This window comes from Cydia pomonella, chromosome 2 (assembly GCF_033807575.1).
Source record: "Cydia pomonella isolate Wapato2018A chromosome 2, ilCydPomo1, whole genome shotgun sequence".
Lineage (NCBI taxonomy): Eukaryota > Metazoa > Arthropoda > Insecta > Lepidoptera > Tortricidae > Cydia > Cydia pomonella.
In genome coordinates this window covers 36,770,238-36,792,183 of record NC_084704.1, presented here as the reverse complement: position 1 = coordinate 36,792,183, position 21,946 = coordinate 36,770,238, and the positions used below count along the sequence as shown (strand labels likewise).

The following is a 21,946-nucleotide window of genomic DNA, read 5'->3' as shown; positions in this document are numbered from 1 at the left end:
CAAGAGAGGAAAGTTAGATTTTCTTGCGAGTGTCGATTTTGAGTCCCGAGGAAGCGAAAGATTCTATAATTGTAACACGAAATGTAAAATAACTTTGCTCTCGTGTGACACACAACTTTTCACCTCAGTAATGAGAACATATTAAATGTTAAAAAAATTCAACATCAAGTAAAGTTTTTATTCCTGTATTCATGGCCTTCACTAAATTAAAAAGCTACTTTGTCTCACTCCGTGGAGTGAGGAAAGTCGCACTTTCCACACTCCTGTAGTGACGAAAGTAGGCTTGTTCGAGCTGCTGAGGTGAAAAGGGTATTTTTAAATTTGAAAAACCCCTACAAATAACACCGTTGGCTATATAGTGAGTCAACGGCGTCGCTAGCTGATGGGCTGGAATATTCAACAGACCTACTCCATTTTTCGACTAAGAAATTACTTTCTATACATGGTGATCAATCCAAAACGGTCAGTATGGAGAAGTCAGAAACTATGAGAGATAGCCACATCTGTTCTTAGGAAACATGGCTTCGATTTTAAATTTAATAATAATGACATTCAATCTTTTTTTTTAATCTCATACATAACCGGGAATCGAAAAATCTTTATGTAATCGCGTGTAAATAGTATTTGTTTGCATAATTGATCCTGGTAGTATAAGTAAATATAAAAAAAAAGATTGAATGTCATTATTATTAAATTTAATATCGAAGCCATGTTTCACTTGCTCGGGACTTCAAATCTGCTCTCGCAGCAACATGTATAATTTGCTGGGTGCAAATGGGCCTCTCGAAAAGCTTGTATGTAGAATATTTCGTCAACCATATACAAAACACTAATTAAGGTAGTTGATATTTCAGGATTATAGAAAAACATTCGTGCTCGCTCAAAAAACGTGCGTTAGTGGAAGGAAGTAACTCAAGTAAATATAATAGAATAGAATCCACTCAGTCACCCCGCAGCCGCGGCTCGAAAGGTTGTGTCGTGTTCGAGCACTGCATTGCTAAATATAAAGTTTTAAATGTTTCGTGAACGTTTACGATTTTAACTTGCTTCGCTAAACAATACGCAGTTTTTTCGTTGATTTGCTTACAATTATTTGGATATTAAGGTGAGTGTATTAAAAAACTGACGTCGGCTAATTGTAAGCTTACAGACAACATATTTTATCATCAACTTTAAAACAAATAAAGTTCGGTATTTAATAGCTTTATTGCACACTATAAAAAGTTAACCGTGTCACAGTGTTTTTAAAATTACATTTTACCAGCTGTACTTAGTAATAAAATTAAAATAAATGAGCTTTCGGTTAGACAAGATAAATAAACACAATTATTGTTTTTTATCAATATTTGCTAATCGATGTTCATCTCTGAGCCGAATTGTATGCTAATTCGGCTCAGACCTGTGGCTCGGCAACATGTGGTTAGTTATAATTATACATCAAATTGTGTAAAAATATTTTCCATAATGTCATTATCGAGAGAGGAAAATGGGGACTACGTTTGTCGGAGAAGCGGTCGCGTGGATGTCCACTACATAGTTAAAATTTGCAGTCTGTATGGTAATTCAATGCTTGTCGCAATGTGTATCATTAACGAAATGAGTTATTATATACTTTTGCACTATGATTGACCGCATGATGGTGTTTACCTTGTACTGTACCTGGGTTGAATACAATACGCATGGCATCACATGCATCTGAATGCCAGATTGCATAACTGCTGACCTACACAGTTTTTCTGAGCTTCTGTTACCTATGTTATTGGTTATTGCGTGATAATGTTTTAGCAACACAGACTTTTTCGATTAATTTATAAATAATTGTATACTATTTCCGTTACCCAAAGGTTGTCTGGAAGAGATCGCTCTTCGGTGATAAGACCGCCTGTTGTCTGGCTCTACATTTAATCATTGTCTCTTTTCTTTCGTATCTTTTTACTGAGGTGTTGTGACAGTAAAGAGTATTCTATCTATCTATAAGTACGAGTATAATAGTTTGCCACGTAATCTTTAAGTCTGGAGGGTGCTCAAGTCTGCTAATGATGCTAATAAAGTAGGTAGTTATATAGGTACTCCGCCCACCACGTTTCTATTTTTCTTTACCCAAAAGGTTTATTATTTTCGATATAGTAAAACCTTGCGATTTTGTCTTTTTAACATAGCTTTGCCCACTGCGTCGCATAATAGACGCAGTGAAAAGGTAAATTGTAGTTAATAATAATATACACGAAATCTCAACGAATACTTTAGTACAGTACACTTCTAGCTAATCCGGCACTAATGCTGATACAAGAGCTCCGGATTACTTTACTTGTAAATACTGGAATTCGGAACAAATCTGCATATTATTTTAATGTGTTTTTAGTATGTGGTGGTGGTGGTAGATATATAATATTACCCTGGACTAAAATACTTAATTCAAAGAATAATCGACTGTTAGCTGGATTTTAGTCATAGCATAGGAATGGTCGCTTGCACTCCTATTTTAGTGCCGGATAATCGCGATTAAACTATATTTTAAATATGGTGGTGGGCAATGTCATAAACGTACATGCGCGCTATTAATTACGACTTTGCCCAGTTTAAATGTACCCTTAGGGTTATTTATCACCCGCCTTACACGGGTTACCCCCACTAAATGAGCTCAAAATCTACATATGTAGCTTGTTAACCAAGGGATGAAACCGATGAAAGGCACCCATTTCGGATTCGGACGTGGACGTTAACCACACGAACACGACTCGGTTAACCACATTTTATGTCTGCCTTCTACATTTTAATTCAAGAAATGAACTCACTAGGAGGTAAATCATATAAGTACATTTATTACCTTAGCTGCTTAAAAAAACGGTCAAGTGCGAGGTCGTTTAACTCGCGCACCGATGGTTCCGTATTCCGTACAAACTTTCAATTAATATTTCATGTAACTAATTATAAACAGAAAATACTTTTGACCAGAAGTATACTAAGCATAATTGTGTACAGTGCCATGTATCGGCAAGTAATTTACGCGACCTGTATGTATGTTGGTTGTTCATGGATAATTCTTTATCATTTGAACCGATTTCAACAATAGGTATTTGTTTTATTTGAAAGAAGGTGTTTTTAATAGTGCAAAGGGCATTAAATTTGAAAATATTTTTTGAAAAAAAAAAGTTGTTTTGGAATGTTTAATTTGAGCTCTTTCAAGTGATACTCCACATGACCTAGTATCTTAACTTAAAATTAGAGTTAATAAAAAATAGTTATTTTCTATTTATTTATTTGTGAGTTATAGTTATTTTCTATGAAAATATGACCTTTAATAACCCCCTTACTTTGTTAAGTTCTAGTCGGTGAAAAGTTAGCTTAGATGGACTTGTTATTTAACTAAGTATATAAAAAAAAATCGATGTGTTTCGGTCAGCGTAGTTCATATCATGACTATTTCAAATCGATAGCTTAAGTAGTTCTCGAGATATTTTGTGACAGACGGACAAAATCGCATCGCACCATAGGGGTTTCTTTTCTACCTTTTTGGTAAGGAACCCTAAAAAAAGAAGTCGCGGTTTTGCGGTTACTCGTTCACGCATGCAAATAGTGTACCCAACTGGACATGATATTGACCTTGAAAATATTTTTTATAGTAACTTTTTACAGTTGATTACTTGTTTATAGTTAATAGTCGTTTAGGCTTTCAAATACTTTGTTAGCAAATATTAACGGATTAAAAAAATTAAAGGACTGAAATTATTAGTAGTTAGCTAGTTAATTATACTTTTAAAATAATGATAAATGAATTTCATTTATAAAGTGTCCATGCAGTTTTGAAGCTCGCTGTAATAAATAAGTAAATAAATAAATATAACTGGACATTATTACACAAATTGACTAAAGTCCCACAGTAAGCTCAATAAGGTTTGTGTTGTGGGTGGGGACAGCGATATATATAATATGTAAATATTTATAAATACAAAGTAAACACACACCATGACTCAGGAACAAATAACCGTGCTCATCACACAAATAAATCCCGGGACCATCGGCTTCATAGGCAGGGTCACTATATACCCACTAGGCCAGACCGGTCGTCAGATGTTTTAAAGATGGGTGGATATTTCAGAACAAAATGGATTGGAGGTCGCGAGTCTTCCTGTTCCTGATGTTCATTAGCGTCGCCATCTCTGAACATGAGGGAAACACAACGGATCCGAGGTATGTACAGTATTCAACACAGAAGCAAATCAGAGCATTCAATATTCTGAATACTTCTGACTGTCGTCTAGTAAGAGAATCATTCTACAAAAATCTCATTCCCCTGGCCATTCCTATTCGCAAATTACCATGAGAATTACTTTATTAGCATCTCATGTTTGGTGACTGTGTAACCAGGTGTAACCCGTGCCAAGTTTCATCTACAACCAGAACGGATGAGCGGAATCTCCAGGGAATTTGCGAATATGTATAGCCAGGGGAATGAGATTGCTGTAGAATGACCCAGTTTAAGAAACCGTAATCACAAGAAACCGCTGCCAAAATAACGCTGCTATACAATCCAAGTTACGCTCTCATTTTAAAACGATATGTGTATGTACTTATATCATATGAAACTTGGCATGAAAATTAACGTAGCATATATCTATGTCTGTAGGGCTAAGATGGTCGGCTCTTTATCATTTGTCACCATGCCTGTCACGTTTTAATAAGTATGAAAGTGCAAAAGTGACGGGCATAGTGACAAGTGATAAAAACCGAACCATATCGCACCCGCTGGACTAGTTCCGTTGCTAAAAATTGTTATACAAATAAAATAGACCCAGTAAGTATTTTGTGTGTAAAACTTCGCTCAATTTTTCATGTTGATGTATAAGAGTATTACAATTTCTAGCAACGAAAACTAGCCTACCTACCGTCATTATTAAACTGGGGGTCCTCTGGATGACCAGGGAAGAATAGCTTTGCTATCCTGGCGAAATAACGGTACTTTTCCTTGAAATTTCCATTTGAGGAGAAAACGTTTCCACTAACTAAATCTTAACAAATCACTTTGATTTTGATGTCGATCGCTTCAGCGTAATATATTTTAGGTTTATACGTTTCACTTTAAAAAAAACTAAATTTGTATTGCAAATTTTGAAAAAAAGGCAACTTATAAACCTAGTTTTTCATTATGTCAATAACATAGGTACTAAAAAATCTTGGATATGGAAAATATTTAGAAGTGGAAAAATTGTTTTTTTCTTTTTATATACACGATCACGTGGTATAATTCCCTCTTAATACCTTTATCAGTTTTATCAGTAGGTACGTTAAAATGTACATACGTTATTTTAATGCCAATATTTCAAGGAGATGTCCTTTTTACTGCCCCCGAATTACCGCACAACCTCGACTTAATAGATATATGTAGTAAAATTATGCAAAATTAGCATACCAGCCTTGTTATTATTCACAATCTACCTTAAAATGTGCCTACTAATGCTCCCCGCTGGGTAATTGTACTCCATCAGTTTTTATATAGTGTTGGTTAAGACTAGAGTCCTTTGAGTCCTCTGCTTTAAGACTCGACTCAGTTTTTCAGACTCTCATAATTAAGATGAAACTAGTTCTTTTCAACTTATTAGAGACTCGAGTATTTTGTAGACTCGAGTCCTTTTGGGAGAAATTATATTTTTTTACAAATATCTTCGAAATGCGTTGTTTTTATGTAAAATACATGGATGTACATAACATAAATCATACGATAACGCCTATTTACTTTACTGTTGTTTAGGGAAAACCTATAAAATTGTTGACTGAGTCTTTATCCGGAGACTTGAGTTCTTTTGAGTTGGGCTTAAAAAATACTCAACAAATAACTCGACTCGGGACTTAAAAGACTCAGAAGTTTTTTAAGCTCTAAGTCTCGTAAAAACAAGTCGAATTAATCAATTTATACTCAAAAGACTCGGGTTGCTACCAACACTATTTTTATATGTATATGAAAACTATATATGATAGTAATGAAATGAGGGTAGTTTGCTTTAAATCGGCATATATACTACCACAAAATATACTTTTTAAATTTCCATTAATTTTTAGATAAAATGTTAGAACCAGATAGGCACATTTTACGGTACCTATCTATTTTAGTGCATATAGTAATTAATGATACCGTTCCAGCGTCACAGAACACCCACATGAGCAACAGTTATCCAACACAATCAACGAGTTGGGTTTCAAATTGCTCACTGAGGAGATGAAACGATACGCGGACACAAACATAGTTATGTCCCCTACTGGTATCGCAGGTAAGAATAAAAACCTTCTTCTTCTTTTAAAATATGGCTTCCATCAAATCTATGATGATTTTGCCAATGTCAAGTTTCGTTGTACGTTTTAAGTGTGCTCGTAGAGCATGACGTTGTTCGGTAGTTGCTTTTAGTAAAGAGATAGCTGGACTTTACTAAAAGGCACGATGGATTGCCGGATGTTGATTAAAACATGGTTAAACGCGTTTCAAGATTAGTTTTTCATTAACATCATAGATATTCACGATAGTTCACTGCATAATAAGCTATCAATACTACACTTTGAATAACATACCTAAATGAGCAAAACACAAAAAAATATTCTCGAGACGTCTTCGTCGCCATCTTGAATCTCAACGACAACCGAATAAAAAAAAAACCTACGCTATATAAAATCCCATTGACAATATGTCATGGGGTATGAGATGGCAAGGGCTTATCCTATTGGCTCTTTTTACTGCTGTTAGAGCGATAGAGATGGATATAGGAGATCTCCTAATTTCCATGTTCACGGTATCGCCACAGTATAAAGTAATCCTGTAAAATGTTGAGTCACACATAGCTAGGGTCTACCGCGAGTATCGAAAAACGAAAATCAATAGAGGCAGATATTTTCGATGCTCGTGTCGTGGGAGTCCCTCGGTTTAAAATACTTGATCATCTGAGTCAACCAACCCCATAACATTGCAATACGAAGTATGAAAACATTTATTTGTTTATTTATTTGTACTTTATTGCACAAAATTTATACAACACTGTACAAATGGCCTACTTAATGCCAAATGGCATTCTCTACCAGTCAACCATAGGACCAGACAGAGTGTAGAGAGGAAATTAGGTACTTATATTGGATATGGAAACTGTACTTATAAGAGCTATGGTATTATATGGGTATTATTATATTATAGTATTTTATGCAACAGTTGTATAAGAAGGGTCAAAAAAGGCGAGTGGCGTGAGTTACAATGTGAGCCGGAGCCGAAGACGTAGGCGAACATTGTAAAGGAATACGCCACGAGAATTTTTTGACCTACTTATACAACGTTGCATACAATATTTTTCCTACGAGTCAACAAAAAAAAATCTTAATTTAGGTAAACAAATTACAGCAAAAGTATATAGCCAAGACGCGCGAGCATACCTTGTTACGCGCCCGGCCCGCCCCGGGCCGCGGCCGGCCGGTCGGCGACACCTCCTCGTAACTCATGAGGCCCTGGTACTTGCTACTTGCTAAATTAATTTTTTGGACAGTTTTTTCTCAATTTTGGTCACCGTAGCCTACGGAGACTAACAAGCAACGCTAAGCGGTCTTCGTAGTCTATGGGTGTTGCTATATTACGGGTGTCACATGCGTGTTCCTGACTTATGAAGTAATTATTTTTACTATGCAACCAAATGAATATTTTGTAAGTTGGCAGCAATGCACTTAGTTTAAAACTGTATTCGTTTTGGTTTTGTTAGGTTGGTAGCCATTAAGAGCAATTCCTAGCTGAGCAACTTTTCAAATCTCGAATTTTTGAAGCTATGTTTCTGTCGCGCTGCGGTGGGCGGGATCGGGAGCTATCTAAGTGTGAGTGCGCACACACAGACGCGAGACTCGAGCGCTCGCTCATTGCGCGCCGTTGCGTCGACATGTCGACGTCGCCCGCGAGCCGGACGGAATTCATCCTGCGCTGCCCGAAGCAAGTTGTTAGGGTTCCGTAGCCAAATGGCAAAAAACGGAACCCTTATAGATTCGTCATGTCCGTCTGTCTGTCCGAAACTATAAAAGCTATACTGTTCAAACTTGGTAAGTAGATGTATCCTATGAACCGCATTATGATGTTTACACAAAAATAGAAAAAAAACAATAAATTTTGGGGGTTCCCCATACTTAGAACTGAAACTCAAAAAATCTTTTTTCATCAAACCCATACGTGTGGGGTATCTACGGATAGGTCATCAAAAATGATATTGAGGTTTCTAATATCATTTTTTTCTAAACTGAATAGTTTGCGCAAGAGACACTTCCAAAGTGGTAAAATGTGTGTCCTAAGTGGTAAAATGTTGAACGAGATCTAGTAAGTAGATTTTTTTTAATACGTCATAAATGGTACGGAACCCTTCATGCGCGAGTCCGACTCGCACTTGGCCGCTTTTATTTTTGGTCTCATATCACAGATCTCATATTTTGATCACATAATATTGTTTTTCATTTTTATATTATACTGTATCTATTAATTACCATATAGGTAAAAACTGCAAAAAAGAATGATGTCCCTGCTTCGGTCGTCGTCGTACAGTCAAGTGCAAAAATATGTATCGAAAGAATCTTCTCATAAATATGGTACTACGCTCTTATTACACTGGTATAAGATGCTATGAGACATATTTTTGAGTAAGATGTGTACACCCATATTTTTACACTTGACTGTACCTATCCGTGACAGTAAGTTGGGTGTGATCATGGTGTGTTGTGAAATTTTGTAAGTAGGTATAAATATATGGTTAAACTACAATCTATTTTAATTGTAGTACGATGGGGCTAAACTTGGGTCGCCTTATTGAAGAACGTATCGCAATGACAATCTGAGTAAAGTATGTTGGGGTAATGCCGGACAATTTTGGGACCAATTGAGAGAACTCGTGAAAAAACGTTTTTTCAAGATCTCAGCACATGATAGATTCTTGAAGTACGGAGCAAATCGTTAAATAATAACCGTAGATTCGGCCTGAATTTTGGTAATCTTCAATATAGAACGGTTTCAGTTTTGTACCTGTGTAAAGATGAGACATACTTTTTTTAGGGTAACGAGTGTTTTGCCATCAAGGGAGAACATAGGATGGTGAAAAAAAGTTGCTTCTAATGGAAAGAGAATAAGATATCCCAAAAAATAGGTCCGGTTTCTACCCTTCTCGAATGTATATAAATTGCAGCCACCAATAATTACAAACTTAAAAGTTGTCATCGAAAGTTTTTATTTCTTATTTTTGAATCCGATCTTAACCCTGATACAAAAATTGGTAAAATTGTGGCTTTCAAACTTTGATACCTATGTCAGAAGGAAATTGTGGCTCTCAAACTTTGATACCTAATATAAGGCAATTTGATATGTAAGCAATGTGCTAAGAAACCTCTCATTGTAAGGTTTACCCGAAGTAATAAAATAAGAAAAACGACTAAAATAATAGATAGGTTTCGAAGTTTTGACAATTTAAGATCTCGTGAACTGTACAGGTTTAGTGAAAGTGTAAATGTATTGTTTATTGAAAGGAATGTACTGGAAGATATTACGTGCTTAAGTAGGAGGGACAAAAATCGAAATAAAAAAAATAATCGTGCCCAGTCATTTTTAATGAAGGTCGCCAAAAAAATAAGAATCAAACTTAGAAATCAAAAAGACTAAGTAGTTCTTTAAAAAGGTCAAAGTCACTGAGAGCCCATCTTGAAGTATGGAAAATAAGTAAAATTGCGATTTTTTTTGGTATAATTTTGAAATTATATATATAGTTGATATACAATCTTTTTTTTATAAAATGTAAGGATCGTATGTAAAGAGTAAAGTAAATATATAGGAAAAGGGAGCCCTCTTGAAGCATTTTAAGGAAACTAATTTCGAAGCCCTATCTCTATTTTGTATCCGAAACTAGCTATGTATGTATGCGTGCACATCTACATATGCATCTGTATGTGTAGGTACTTTATTGCAAAAAATTGCTCATTTGCTATCTATTTTACTCGATTTTGTTATAAAATTCAACATGTATCATCATCTCTATACAATATAAATACTCTTTATTGCACACCTCAATAAAAGAAAACAATACAAAAGAAAACAGAAACATAAGCACAGGTAAACAAATCGCTAAAAAGCGATCTCTTCCAGGCTACTTTTGAGTTGCGGAAATTAAAAAAATTACATTGTCCGTAAGTAGGTGTACATACACATACAATATACATACATACAAAATAGACTCCCAAAATCTCTTCCTTTTGATTTACCGTCGCGTTGGTAGTGGTACTGGATAAAAATAATGGTACGAAAGTGTGATCAAGAAAACAATAAATGTGATAATTAAGTAGGTCAGTAGGTAAATTGAAGAAAATTTAAAGTTTGACAATCACTGCTGTTTTTTAAATAGGTAAAGATCGGGTTGTTTCTCTCGGATCTTTACCTGGAAGGGTCAAGATCGGATATCGGTCTGCAGCAGTCCTAGGTCTGTTTTGATTGGATAGTTATATAAAAAATATCGAAAAAGAAATTATACATTAAAACAAAAACAGTTTCGTCACAATACGCAAAATAAATTACAGGGCGAAGATCGGATAGAAGAAAAAAATTGCGAAAATATCTTGCTCCCTGTGATTGCGCATAGCACAAGCCCGACGCCCTGAGCGACGCGGGGACACTGGCAGTCGAGGCGGAATGAAATGGCATCTTACACAATGTTGCCAACATTAAAAAAATAAAGCCAAATTAGGGAGACATGAATGTCCTACGTTCTTCACCCGCATCCGGTATTTACCCAACATACCTACCTTAATCGTTGAACCGCCGCATTTCAAAATGGCCCTTATTTTGATATCGGCTAGCCGTATTGTAATACGGTGGATTATACAATACGACTGCGATACTTATATATAAATCCCCTCGTTAATGTAATTTCATTTTTGCTATCTAGTGGCAAACATCAAAGTAGTTATCTTTTACTTGTGACGCACAAGTGTGAGCAATGTAAAATACTATAAGTATTTCTAAAAAAAATTGCCTTGTTTATTGTGATTAATTGATTATTAAATTCGCAAAATGCTGTCGTTTTATTTAAAATAATGAAATAATTAGACCAGTTCCGAAAGTACCGGGAAATCCCTGTTCCTATTTCCACCAGTACCGAAAATCCCGGTTCTTTAAAACAGTACCGGTTCTGCAATCCCTAATAAGGATGTTATGCCCATCACTAATCCTTCTGTGTACGTATATTTATAAACTGTCTCCGCCTCCAATTCGTGCGATAAGAACAACTGCAGCTCGGACTAAAATTCACTCGCAAAAAACCCAAAAATCGAGGTTTCGCTCTCGACTGTTTCCTCCTCCAAAACGCAACCAATCATTATGAAATTTTGGAAATTGCAAGAGAAAGAAATAATCTATGCCGCTATGTTTTGATTTTTTGGATATTCGTTGTCATATTTGTATACTGTGCCTTTTTTTACAGCCAATTCAATTGAGCCGTTTTTGCGATTTTTGAGGCGCTGTAAGTTTCTTCAAAATAAAATAATCCAAAAAAGCAAAACATAGCGGCACAGATATTGATGATATTGATCTTATTTGAAAAAATCATTGCTCTAGGTTCAAAATCCAGGGAGGAAATAGTCGAGAGCGTTTGTATGGAAAAATCACCACTAGGAATTCCTCTTAATCGCAGTAACATTATAGCTTATAAAAGCACAAGAGCTTTTATGAGGAATAGACAATATAGACTTTTCTTGAAATCTTTTATGTATGTTCTTATATTCGTGTTAATGAATGCATAAATGACAGATAACAGTAGAGGAGTAGGAAAAATATAATAATACCCAAATTTTATTCAACTGTACCATTTGTTGTACTAGGTATTTATTCACCATGGAAATTGGGTTTTTAAAATAAGATGAGTATAAATAACGGGTAAAATAAGATTAAACATACTTTACAGTACATATGGGGCTACTTTATAGCACTAGTGCGAGAAGTAGCATATTACGTTACTGTGTCGAACATTTAAAGGGCCATATGTACTGTAAAACGTTGTACGATACATGTGCGAATAGGTAATTCGCAACTCGTGTCGATTTAAAACACTCCCTTCGGTCGTGTTTTAATTTATCGCCACTCGTTTCGAATTTCCTATTTTTCGCACTTGTATCGTAATGTACTATTTTGACCTTCACTGGTAGAATAAGGTAAAAACAGCATCTTTTGTTTCATTGGAAACTGAGAACAAAGCTCCAGTCTCAGTAGGATAAAATGTCATTTCGAAGTAGCATTCTCCGTGTTGTTTTACTTGTTTTCCCGTTAAGGTGACTCATCTATGTTTACAAATGACAACTTAATAAGGCGATGCCATATTGTCCTAACCAGTACCTACTGTGAATGAATTCACATTTTTTTACGTCTTTGCCCACTTAAGTTAGGAGAAGAAATATTATTTATGCTTAAAAGATTTTTCGCAATCCTGTGTTTGACTAACAAAGAAAATTGTCCGAACTCGGACACAAAAAGAATTGAAAGACGGGCAAAGTTGCCAAGTATAGCTACTTGGCAACTTTCCCTACCTAATAACTACATAAAGTCATATTAGTGCAGGCTAATTTAAAATCACAAACACATCTTCAAAAATGCGTAATTCCTGTATACTTACTACTAGTATAGTTTCTATTTTCCTCCGTGAGCTTCTACGGGTTATCGTCTTATCTATTGTTTAAAAACCGCAAGGGCGCGGGCCACTATGAAAAAATGGCCAGGCCGCATAGGTAGCGTTTATTGAATTACTACTCTATTGAGCACGGAATAAGATTCATTATGAACTAATACAGAATTCTAACAGAATAGCTGTCTGATCTCTATTGGTGCGTCTAAGGTAGGCGACTAAACGCTCTCAAACCAGCTTAACTTGTGACACTGCGATCCGAAACAAAGATACGTATTCGAAGACCTCGCTTGCACTGGTAATGCGAGCGCACGGCTAGCTAGCGCCAAGGAAGCAATGTTATGTTTCTCGAGGAGCAGGTAAAAAACAGGGCCGGATTTTTACACAAATATATTTGGGTGGTTTTACGTTGTTTAATTTAAAGAGATAAAACATAACACTATTTAAATAGTAGGTACACATCTAACAGAATGGGTTTGTGTAATTACAATAATAACGAGATATACTCATTTTTATAATCAACTGTTTAAACAGTTGTTTGCTAATTTTAAACTTTAAACAGGCTAATTTTAAATAAACAATAAAACAATGGTAAAATAGTAATAAATATGTATATCCATTTAACAATCCCGTACTACTAATGTTAAAATAGACCTATATGTTATAATTATGTACACTAAAATAAAGATATTATTTACAATAGAGTACACATTTAGTAAAACATTTATACAAATTTATATTATGAGTCAACAAAAAATAAGTAACATATACATAATAGTGTATGCATAAAATAAATAAATATAAAACAAAATATGCATATCGTTTAGAGTCAAATCACGCTAACTCTTTCAAGCAAACCATACAATCAGTGTCAGTCTGTTAGAAGTCTGAAGAATTAGCAAACAACTGTTTAAACAGTTGATTATAAAAATGAGTATATCTCGTTATTATTGTAATTACACAAACCCATTCTGTTAGATGTGTACCTACTATTTAAATAGTGTTATGTTTTATCTCTTTAAATTAAACAACGTAAAACCACCCAAATATATTTGTGTGAAAATCCGGCCCTGTTTTTTACCTGCTCCTCGAGAAACATAACATTGCTTCCTTTGCGCTAGCTAGCCGTGCGCTCGCATTACCAGTGCAAGCGAGGTCTTCGAATACGTATCTTTGTTTCGGATCGCAGTGTCACATGTTAAGCTGGTTTGAGAGCGTTTAGTCGCCTACCTTAGACGCACCAATAGAGATCAGACAGCTATTCTGTATTAGTTCATAATGAATCTTATTCCGTGCTCAATAGAGTAGTAATTCAATAAACGCTACCTATGCGGCCTGCCCATTTTTTCATAGTGGCACGCGCCTTTGCGGTTTTTAAACAATAGATAAGACGATAACCCGTAGAAGCTCACGGAGGAAAATAGAAACTATACAGTCAGCAGCTAAAGTAGCTAAGCGGCGTCGGCTTTCAAAACATCACACACTCTTTAATCGACTTATTCTCTTTAGAGGGGGCTAACACAAAAGTGTAGTTTTAATATTGAATGGTCATTCATTTTTCAAAGGCAGATGAAAGACAATAAATGTGACGTTATCTATGAAAAGGTACCTTATTGTCGATGGCGCTTCCGCCGTAATAAACGATGCTCTGATACAAATACAACGCTGCGCGACGCAGTGCGGTGTAACCCTTTTCCTAGATAATGCCACAAAGGAAGTATTATGTCCATTGAACAGAAACGGGGAAATAACAACAAACAAATGTCGTATGTATTAGTATTAATTAGTTCAGTAATAGTAGATTGTTAACTAAGGCATGAAAGGCACTAATTTCTGTCGAGGTAATTTGGGGCTCGAACGCATTGAGAGCGCTAATATTCTAAGACTGATGAAATGGTGCCTTTCGCCCGAGTTACACTCTACTTTTCATTTCGAATACGAGGAAAGTAACATACATATCGTAGGATAAGTTCGTTAGGTTGGTTTGGTTCAGATGCCCGAAGGGCAAATTGTCCAGTAATGGGAGTCGTTTCAGGGAACGAGACCAAAGATTTTCACGTTTCACGATGTGCCTAGGAAAATCACGATTTGCCTGATCTTACGATCGGCCGCCGACATACGTACCACTACCCATGCCAAATTTCAGCTTTATAGTAACGATCACCGAGCTAAGTCGCGGACAGACGGGCACGACACAAACTATATAGTCACTAGTATAGGTCAAGGTTTGACTACCAAACCCTAAAAATAAAGAAAATGCATACTTTAGGAGCTTCCAGAATTTTGTACAGAATTTTATTTTTGCTCCTTCCTCTTTTAATAATTAATAAATATCGAAAAAACCCGAACGGAAAGCCATAGCAATAAAGTTTATCAAACTGTGTAAGTTTTTTTTAAATGCCACTATATCCGATAGAACAATGTGGACTACGTTTGTATTGGAAAAGCGGTCGTCCACTAGAAGAGGCATGCGATTTTACTCGTAGATGATTGCCGGCTAAGTAGGAGCAACGAACTCAATCGATCGATCAAATGCCGCAATGTATTGCAAATCGCAAGCGATTAATGGACTTAATGGTGACGTTAGTAAAGATGACTCATTAATCATGAATGACACAAAAGACAAAAACATCCAATAGGGATCCCCCAGCATGACGCTTGACTTTATAAATATTTATTTTTGTAAAACTCTGCGTCAGGTCTCCTCGCGATGGTACTTCTGGGAAGTGCTGGCAACACGTACACGGAGCTGGCAGCGGCGCTCGGGTTTTCCCAAGGTAAAGTTTTTTTTTGTTTGGAACGGGAATCACCTTTGTCAGACAGTGGTGCTTTCACGATAAGTAAATGAAGGCCAGTGACCTTTCGAATGTCGTCTTTTATGGTGGGTTTGCGGGCATATTTTATTAAAATTCTAAAAGCTCTGCACCCACTTTGATGTGACAAAGGGAATGTATGTTTTCAGTGAAATTTGACGTTGATGTACACTTCCATACTTTTTTTTTTTCATTGCAAGGTTTGTGCAGCGATCAATTGTCAGGACACATGATTAATGCAAAACCAAAACATTAGAAACCGTCTTATTTTTTTTTAAATAATAATTAATATATTATTTAATTTTTTTAATAAAAAATAAAATAAAAGCTAATCAGTGGCCGCATGCAGTCTCTGCCAACGATTGAGCATGGGGCCATTTTCGTGTTCCATAAACACGCTCAGAATGCTGTTGGGGCCGCGCAGGCGACGCAGCAGTGAGGCGCACCTCTTGCGCATTATCGCCGCAAAGCTGTCAATTTGTGCCTCCGCAAACATACCAGAGGAATACTACAAAATCGCTAAATGATAAAAACAAAAAAAAATGCTCACTGTGGACACGCTTTACACAACATAGGTAAACAAAATGTCAAAATCGTTAAAGGCATTGATCGGCCTTCGTTTGTTTGATTTGGACGAACCATCTACCTATTAGGAAGAATAGGAAGTGGTACCAAAGGCCACGTAACTTAGCGTAACTTCACATATTAAGCGAAAAAATAACGCTTTGTATTTCACATGGCTTATGGAACTACTCTTTAGGTAAAATATAAATTATATAAACACTCATTGTATTTAGGTAAATAAAAACAGTCATTAGCTTCGTTTGACTAGCTACAGGAACTTATGATTGTAATGATTTTGTACGAGGACAAGTTTTTCGTTAGAAAAGACAAAAAACGCATATACGTAATTCCTTATATGTTGACCTACCTATAACTTTAACAATAATTTCAACCTTCTTGCCTTAATATAAAGAAGTTATTATGAATAGAACTAGGTTTTTTTTGTGCCTTTATAGTGAACGCCCCTATGATGGGACTGGCACCAGTAATGGGATGGTATAGACAAATCCTTTAAAACAAGTATTTACCATCAGTTTTTAAACGCTGGCAACATATTACCATAAACAAGAGCCAAAGAGCTGCTTAAGTTTAATTTTTCATTGATATTTGTTAGTTTGAAAATTAATGGCGCCATACATCCGACTGGAGCAAAAAAAACACAGTTTTAATTTGTTCATAATATTTAAACCAATTGCAGTAGCTTTCATTAAATACATAGAAAACACAAAGGACGAATAGGATATTTAACTTTTAATGCAGCGGTAGAAATTTTACATTACAGGAGGCCTACCGCGAAAACCGAAATTCGCCAATTGCGGGGATTTTTCTCTTTTACTCTCTCTAAGACGTCATTAGAGTGACAGAGAAAAATGCCCGCAATTGACGAACTTCGATTTTCGCGGTAGGCCCCCTGGTGTCAGCGAAATATCAAAAAATACTCCAAATTTTCTTTTAAATGTCCCATGACTGGTGCCGTTAACATATAGATGTTTAACTTCATCGGACCTCTACGAAATTTTGAGACTATAAACTTAAGACGTCATGACGTCATAAAGGGTTGGGGATCCGCACGCCGCTCTGGTCCACGAGAGGGATATCGCTATAATTTAGGTATAACGTATAAATACATGCGCTGTCTCTCTCAAACGTACACCGGAGCACACGAATATTAAGAATCCGCATCAGTGTGCTAATAGCGTATTAATTCCAACCAGATATTCTCCGAAACCGCGCGCACCACGAAGAGTTCGGCTCGCTGCTCCAACTCCTGAACTCCAGCACCATATACGCCGACGCCATATTGGTGGAGCCGCGTACACGTATTCGTCCGTTGTACAGAGAGTTCCTTCAACGCGTGTACCAAGGCGACGCGCGCGCTGTGGAGTTTACCGACGCGCCCTTGGCTAGAGACACCGTCAATGAGTAAGTCCATTATTTGCTAAGTGCACAACTGGAGGCCGATTTTTTTATGGGGTTGGCAACGGTCAATCGTTTGCATAGATGGCGCTATCATAGCTTACCCCTATCTCTAAGTTTTGTTCTATGAGATTTGGCTTAAGGTCATAAAATTCCTACAAAAAAACAAGAATTCGACACAATTCTATGGATTGACAGGGCAAAGCTATGATGGCGCCATCTCGACCGGCCAACCCCATTCCGAGCGCAGGTTAGCCCCCCATAGAGAATAAAATGTGTAAGTAAATGTATGCCCGGCCGCCTCCCCTTAGTAACAAGTTAAAGAAAAAAATCATCAAATACTTTGAAAATATATGCATTAATGAATTCATTGCAGCCCGTAGTACAAGTTGTAAATGTAGTACTTTTTCGTTGAGCAGTTTTTGAGTTAACTATTGCAAAAAGCAGTCTCTGTAACGGACTTGTAAGTACGGAACCTTACTCTGAGCACATGCTCTTGGCCTGTTTTTTTAATCTGAGCACGGGAGCGCAAAATGTGATGGTTACCAATCGTCTTACGAGTATATTTTCCTTGTAGCTATGTAGGAAAGAGCTAAGGTGATAGTGGCATCGCCGTTATGTTATGAACAATGCGGGCCTGTCGTCTGTCACTGGCTTAACTGCCTCCTTTGCGGGTAGTTGACCTTCGCAATTACCATATTAGTCATGTTATACATAGTTTGACAAGACTACAATGGCCTACGTTCAAAAACAATGCAAACGGAACGGGCCACAAGGTACTTACTCCGTGTTAAAAATTATATAAAAATATGCGATTGCTTTTTAGGGCATCACTACCGCGAGGAAAATACTAGCTGTAAAATATTATGTACATATCTAATTGTTTTAATAATCATTGTTCAAGACCAACCAGCTAACGTGAAGGAACAACTCTGTCCTAAGTTTTCTTGAGGCAAAAATGTTTTTTTTTAAAGAAGAATTATCATTTACATCAAATAATCTATTTCAGTTGGATCAAAAACCACACGAAAGGGAAAATAGAAGAATTTCTGAAAGAACCCCTCCCAGTGGAGACAAGGGTTGTGTTGCTGAGCGCCCTCTACTTCAGCGGACAATGGACTCATCCCTTCTTGCCGGAACACACGAAGAAGTAAGTAAACTGAACTTGGTAAAACATTAAGTTTTACTAAGCTTAAGTAAAATTGTATTTTGTATTATTTTTGTATCGTTATAGTATTAGGGTTCAAATCTATGTAATAATATGAGCGCTCTCCTACCAGTCCTACCCGTGGTCGATCGTTCTCCATTACCAAAACATGTTACATGTACATAAATTTGAACCTTAATACTATCACAATACAGTTGCTTTTTAAACGGCATTGTTGCTTTGCCACGTGCCTTAACACGGGAACTGACCGCTGGCTTGAAAAATGGCTTTTGTTCAAATTAGGGTCTTAGGCGTAAAAACCATTTCAGAAAATTCTTACTATAAGTACATAGTCATACTTTAATATGTTACTCACCTTCTTGGACTAATCATGAAGTAATTGACACCGAGATGAAAACATTTGATATTTATTCCTTAAGAGAACTAGTAGTGTATAGGCAAATAAGCACGGAAAATTAAGAATGTAAGTACTTCCGTCGTTTCATGGTTGACACTGAACTAGCTGGCATCAGACTTGCTAAGTTCATCAAATTCGCGCAGCTAGAACTTGCTGATGCCAACTGCAGTCTTTCTCTGTGTCCATGAAGAAAATGTCGATGTTAAAATATATGAGATGTTATCATCATTAATAGGTTAAATGTATTCGAACGTTTCACAGGATGGCGTTCAAGACTCCTACTGGCGACGTCATGGCCGATATGATGTTGAACTTCGGACATTTCCAATACACATACTCAGCTGAAGATGGTAACATTTTTCTAACAGACGTTACACAATTTGTTGTTATACAATTTAGTCGTACTTGCAAACAGATACATAAAGGCTTATAATTTTTTTTAATTCATCAACTTTCGTGCATTATAAGTTATAATGCACGAAAGTTGATAAATTTAAAAAAATATCGTTTATTTTATTATTAGGAAAACTACATACCAGAGAGGCAGAGACACCTGTAACACAATGATTTCTAGATTATCCGTGATGTGCCAAAAGGAGGCATTTATTAGGACTATACAATATATATAATATATAGATAGATGGTTCACTGAGTCAGCTAGTACAATAATAAACAATCTTAAAGCTAAATATTATTTCTGCGACACAAATTTGTTGCGTCGCATGTTAATAAGATTCCCTCACAGTAGCTGTACTTACCCGAAAGATGTTGATGGTTTGTACCCCGGCACATAATTAATTTCTCGGGACCTATGGACGAAATATCATATCATTTCATACATATTTACTTACCTACTAAAAATTCCTTACCCTAACATCCCGCGGAAACCTCAATACTTCTCGAAAAAAAAAAATATCCTCATATATTTTCAGGCGTGCAAATGATAGCTTTGCCCTACAAAGACAACACAACCACGATGTACGTGTTGAAGTCACTTAAAAGACTTTCCTTGCAAGACCTCATGAGCCGCCTAAACTACTCGAGGATCGACCAACTCATCTCCAACATGACCAATGACAGAGCGGTCATCAGATTCCCAAAAATGGACCTAAAAAACTCAATCCAGTTAGAAGACAGCCTTAAATCTATAGGGCTAAGCGAAATGTTCTCTCCCACTGCGAATTTCGCTCTCATGATCGATACGGATAGAGATAAATCTAATGAAGAATTGTTGACGAGGATAATTTTTGAGGATAAGTCGCAGCATATTAAGGATGCGGTGAACGGCCTGCCCAATCCGGGGGTGCATGTGGATAAGGTGCTACATGAAGTTAGGATCACTATAGATGGTAAGTGCATTAGAGACATTCTTATTACATATATATGACCTGAAATTCGTCACTACACGGACTATCCAATTAGTATGAAGCAATCGGAGACTCGGTCAAAACATTCGACTTTTATGTGCAACTTTTTTGCTTTAATACATTTAGTCCCATAATAGGTAGGTATAGAAATTGGATCCATACAAAAACAAGATCAATTGGCACCATTAAAAAGTCACTGAGCCCATTGTCATACGCCAGCTTTCACTGAGCAATTACAGTTTCATGGCAATTTCAATCCAATAATACGATTAGTGACAATGGTACCTGACAATGACAAAAATAGACATGTCGCTATCACAATGCATTGGTTTGACGCATCCTGTTACAAGATAAACGTTGACCTTGCTCATTTAAAATGAATTTGATAAAAAATGGTCATGATTCATTTGTTGAGGCACGTGTAGATATGTAGATTATGTAGCCTCCCATTGTTTTTGAAGGTATCAATTATTAATTAAAACAAGCAATTGTATTTGGAAAAATGTCATGTTCTTTAAAAAATTGTGTGAAATCGAAAAAATTCTGAATTTATTAAAACTCGTCAATACAATCTAATAAAACTCGTCAAGGAATAGTTCCTCGTAACCTTCCAAAGCCTTGTTAGAAATAACACATATTCTCTTTGTGGCAGTCCTAACAGCATCCTGGCGAATATTGCCCACCGAGTTGACTGTCCCATACTCTGGCACTCAATTAAATTGTGATTAGGAATGTTATTTTAATTTGTATTTGTTTTTATTAATATGACTGTTCAATAATTATTTTTGTTTGTATTTCATGTTAAATTATGTAATTACCTGAAATAAATGATTTGAAATTGTCCAGAATACGGCACGGAGGCGGTGGCGGCCTCGGGCGGGTTCCTGTCTCGCACGGCGGAGCAGTTCTATGTGGACTCCCCCTTCTACATGTTCATCAGGGACGAGAGCACCAAACTAGTCACATTCAGCGCCGCCATTTTTAATCCTAATCTATAGATTTGTATTGGCCCAGTAATGGACAGGGACCCCAATTATGGACATAACTTGACATAAGTTTTTTCAATCAATGGTATCAGAAAATAGAAGCAAAATTGTTTTGTTTTTAAATTTTAAATAAATCAAAAGCAACCCTGTTCTGTATAGCAGGGATCGGAAACCGGTATTTTTTGTATGGGAACGAAAACGGTATTTTTTCGTTCTTTGTTAATTACTTCATTTCTAATTAGGCAATCTAATAATACGAAGTCGTTATCTGAAAACACAACTGAGTCCTACATTTAGAGTATAAATTAAACCGAAATATATGGTTATTTCTATGTTTTTGCAAAAAACCGGTTCCGATCCCTGCTGCATAGTATATAATGATTTAAATATCATTGGAGGTAATTGTTCTAGTATTTGGACGTTGGGACGCTAGAGGTTGTACCTAAAGGGCTATACCACAACAGGAAACCTTACTGCAGTTTCTTAATACAGATAGTATTTTACTGGACATAATAAACAAGTTTCTTATGTCCAGTAAAAAAGAGCGTTTATTCCACTCCAGTAAAATATTATCTGTAT

At 36.3% G+C, this 21,946-nt stretch overlaps 1 protein-coding gene across 1 annotated transcript; it reads left to right on the top strand.

The window, feature by feature from the left end:
• Positions 1 to 931: 931 nt before the first annotated feature.
• Positions 932 to 21,526, top strand: LOC133515495 (serine protease inhibitor 28Dc-like). The gene is made up of 9 exons (XM_061848041.1): positions 932 to 1,105; positions 4,100 to 4,191; positions 6,139 to 6,266; positions 15,356 to 15,433; positions 17,248 to 17,455; positions 18,459 to 18,599; positions 19,276 to 19,364; positions 19,947 to 20,363; positions 21,228 to 21,526. The coding sequence occupies exons 2-9, from the start codon at positions 4,106 to 4,108 to the stop codon at positions 21,377 to 21,379; spliced, it is 1,299 nt and encodes a 432-aa protein (XP_061704025.1). The 5' UTR covers positions 932 to 1,105; positions 4,100 to 4,105; the 3' UTR covers positions 21,380 to 21,526.
• The last annotated feature ends 420 nt before the right edge of the window (positions 21,527 to 21,946 follow it).

What these genes read in the sequence shown, in the direction of transcription:
- LOC133515495 (XM_061848041.1), top strand. Translation starts at nt 4,106, where the DNA reads ATGGATTGGAGGTCGCGAGTCTTCCTGTTCCTGATGTTCATTAGCGTC. An exon ending in GTCCCCTACTGGTATCGCAG is followed by an intron (nt 6,267 to 15,355) that starts GTAAGAATAAAA and finishes ACTCTGCGTCAG; the next exon opens with GTCTCCTCGCGATGGTACTT. An exon ending in GGCGCTCGGGTTTTCCCAAG is followed by an intron (nt 15,434 to 17,247) that starts GTAAAGTTTTTT and finishes AATTCCAACCAG; the next exon opens with ATATTCTCCGAAACCGCGCG.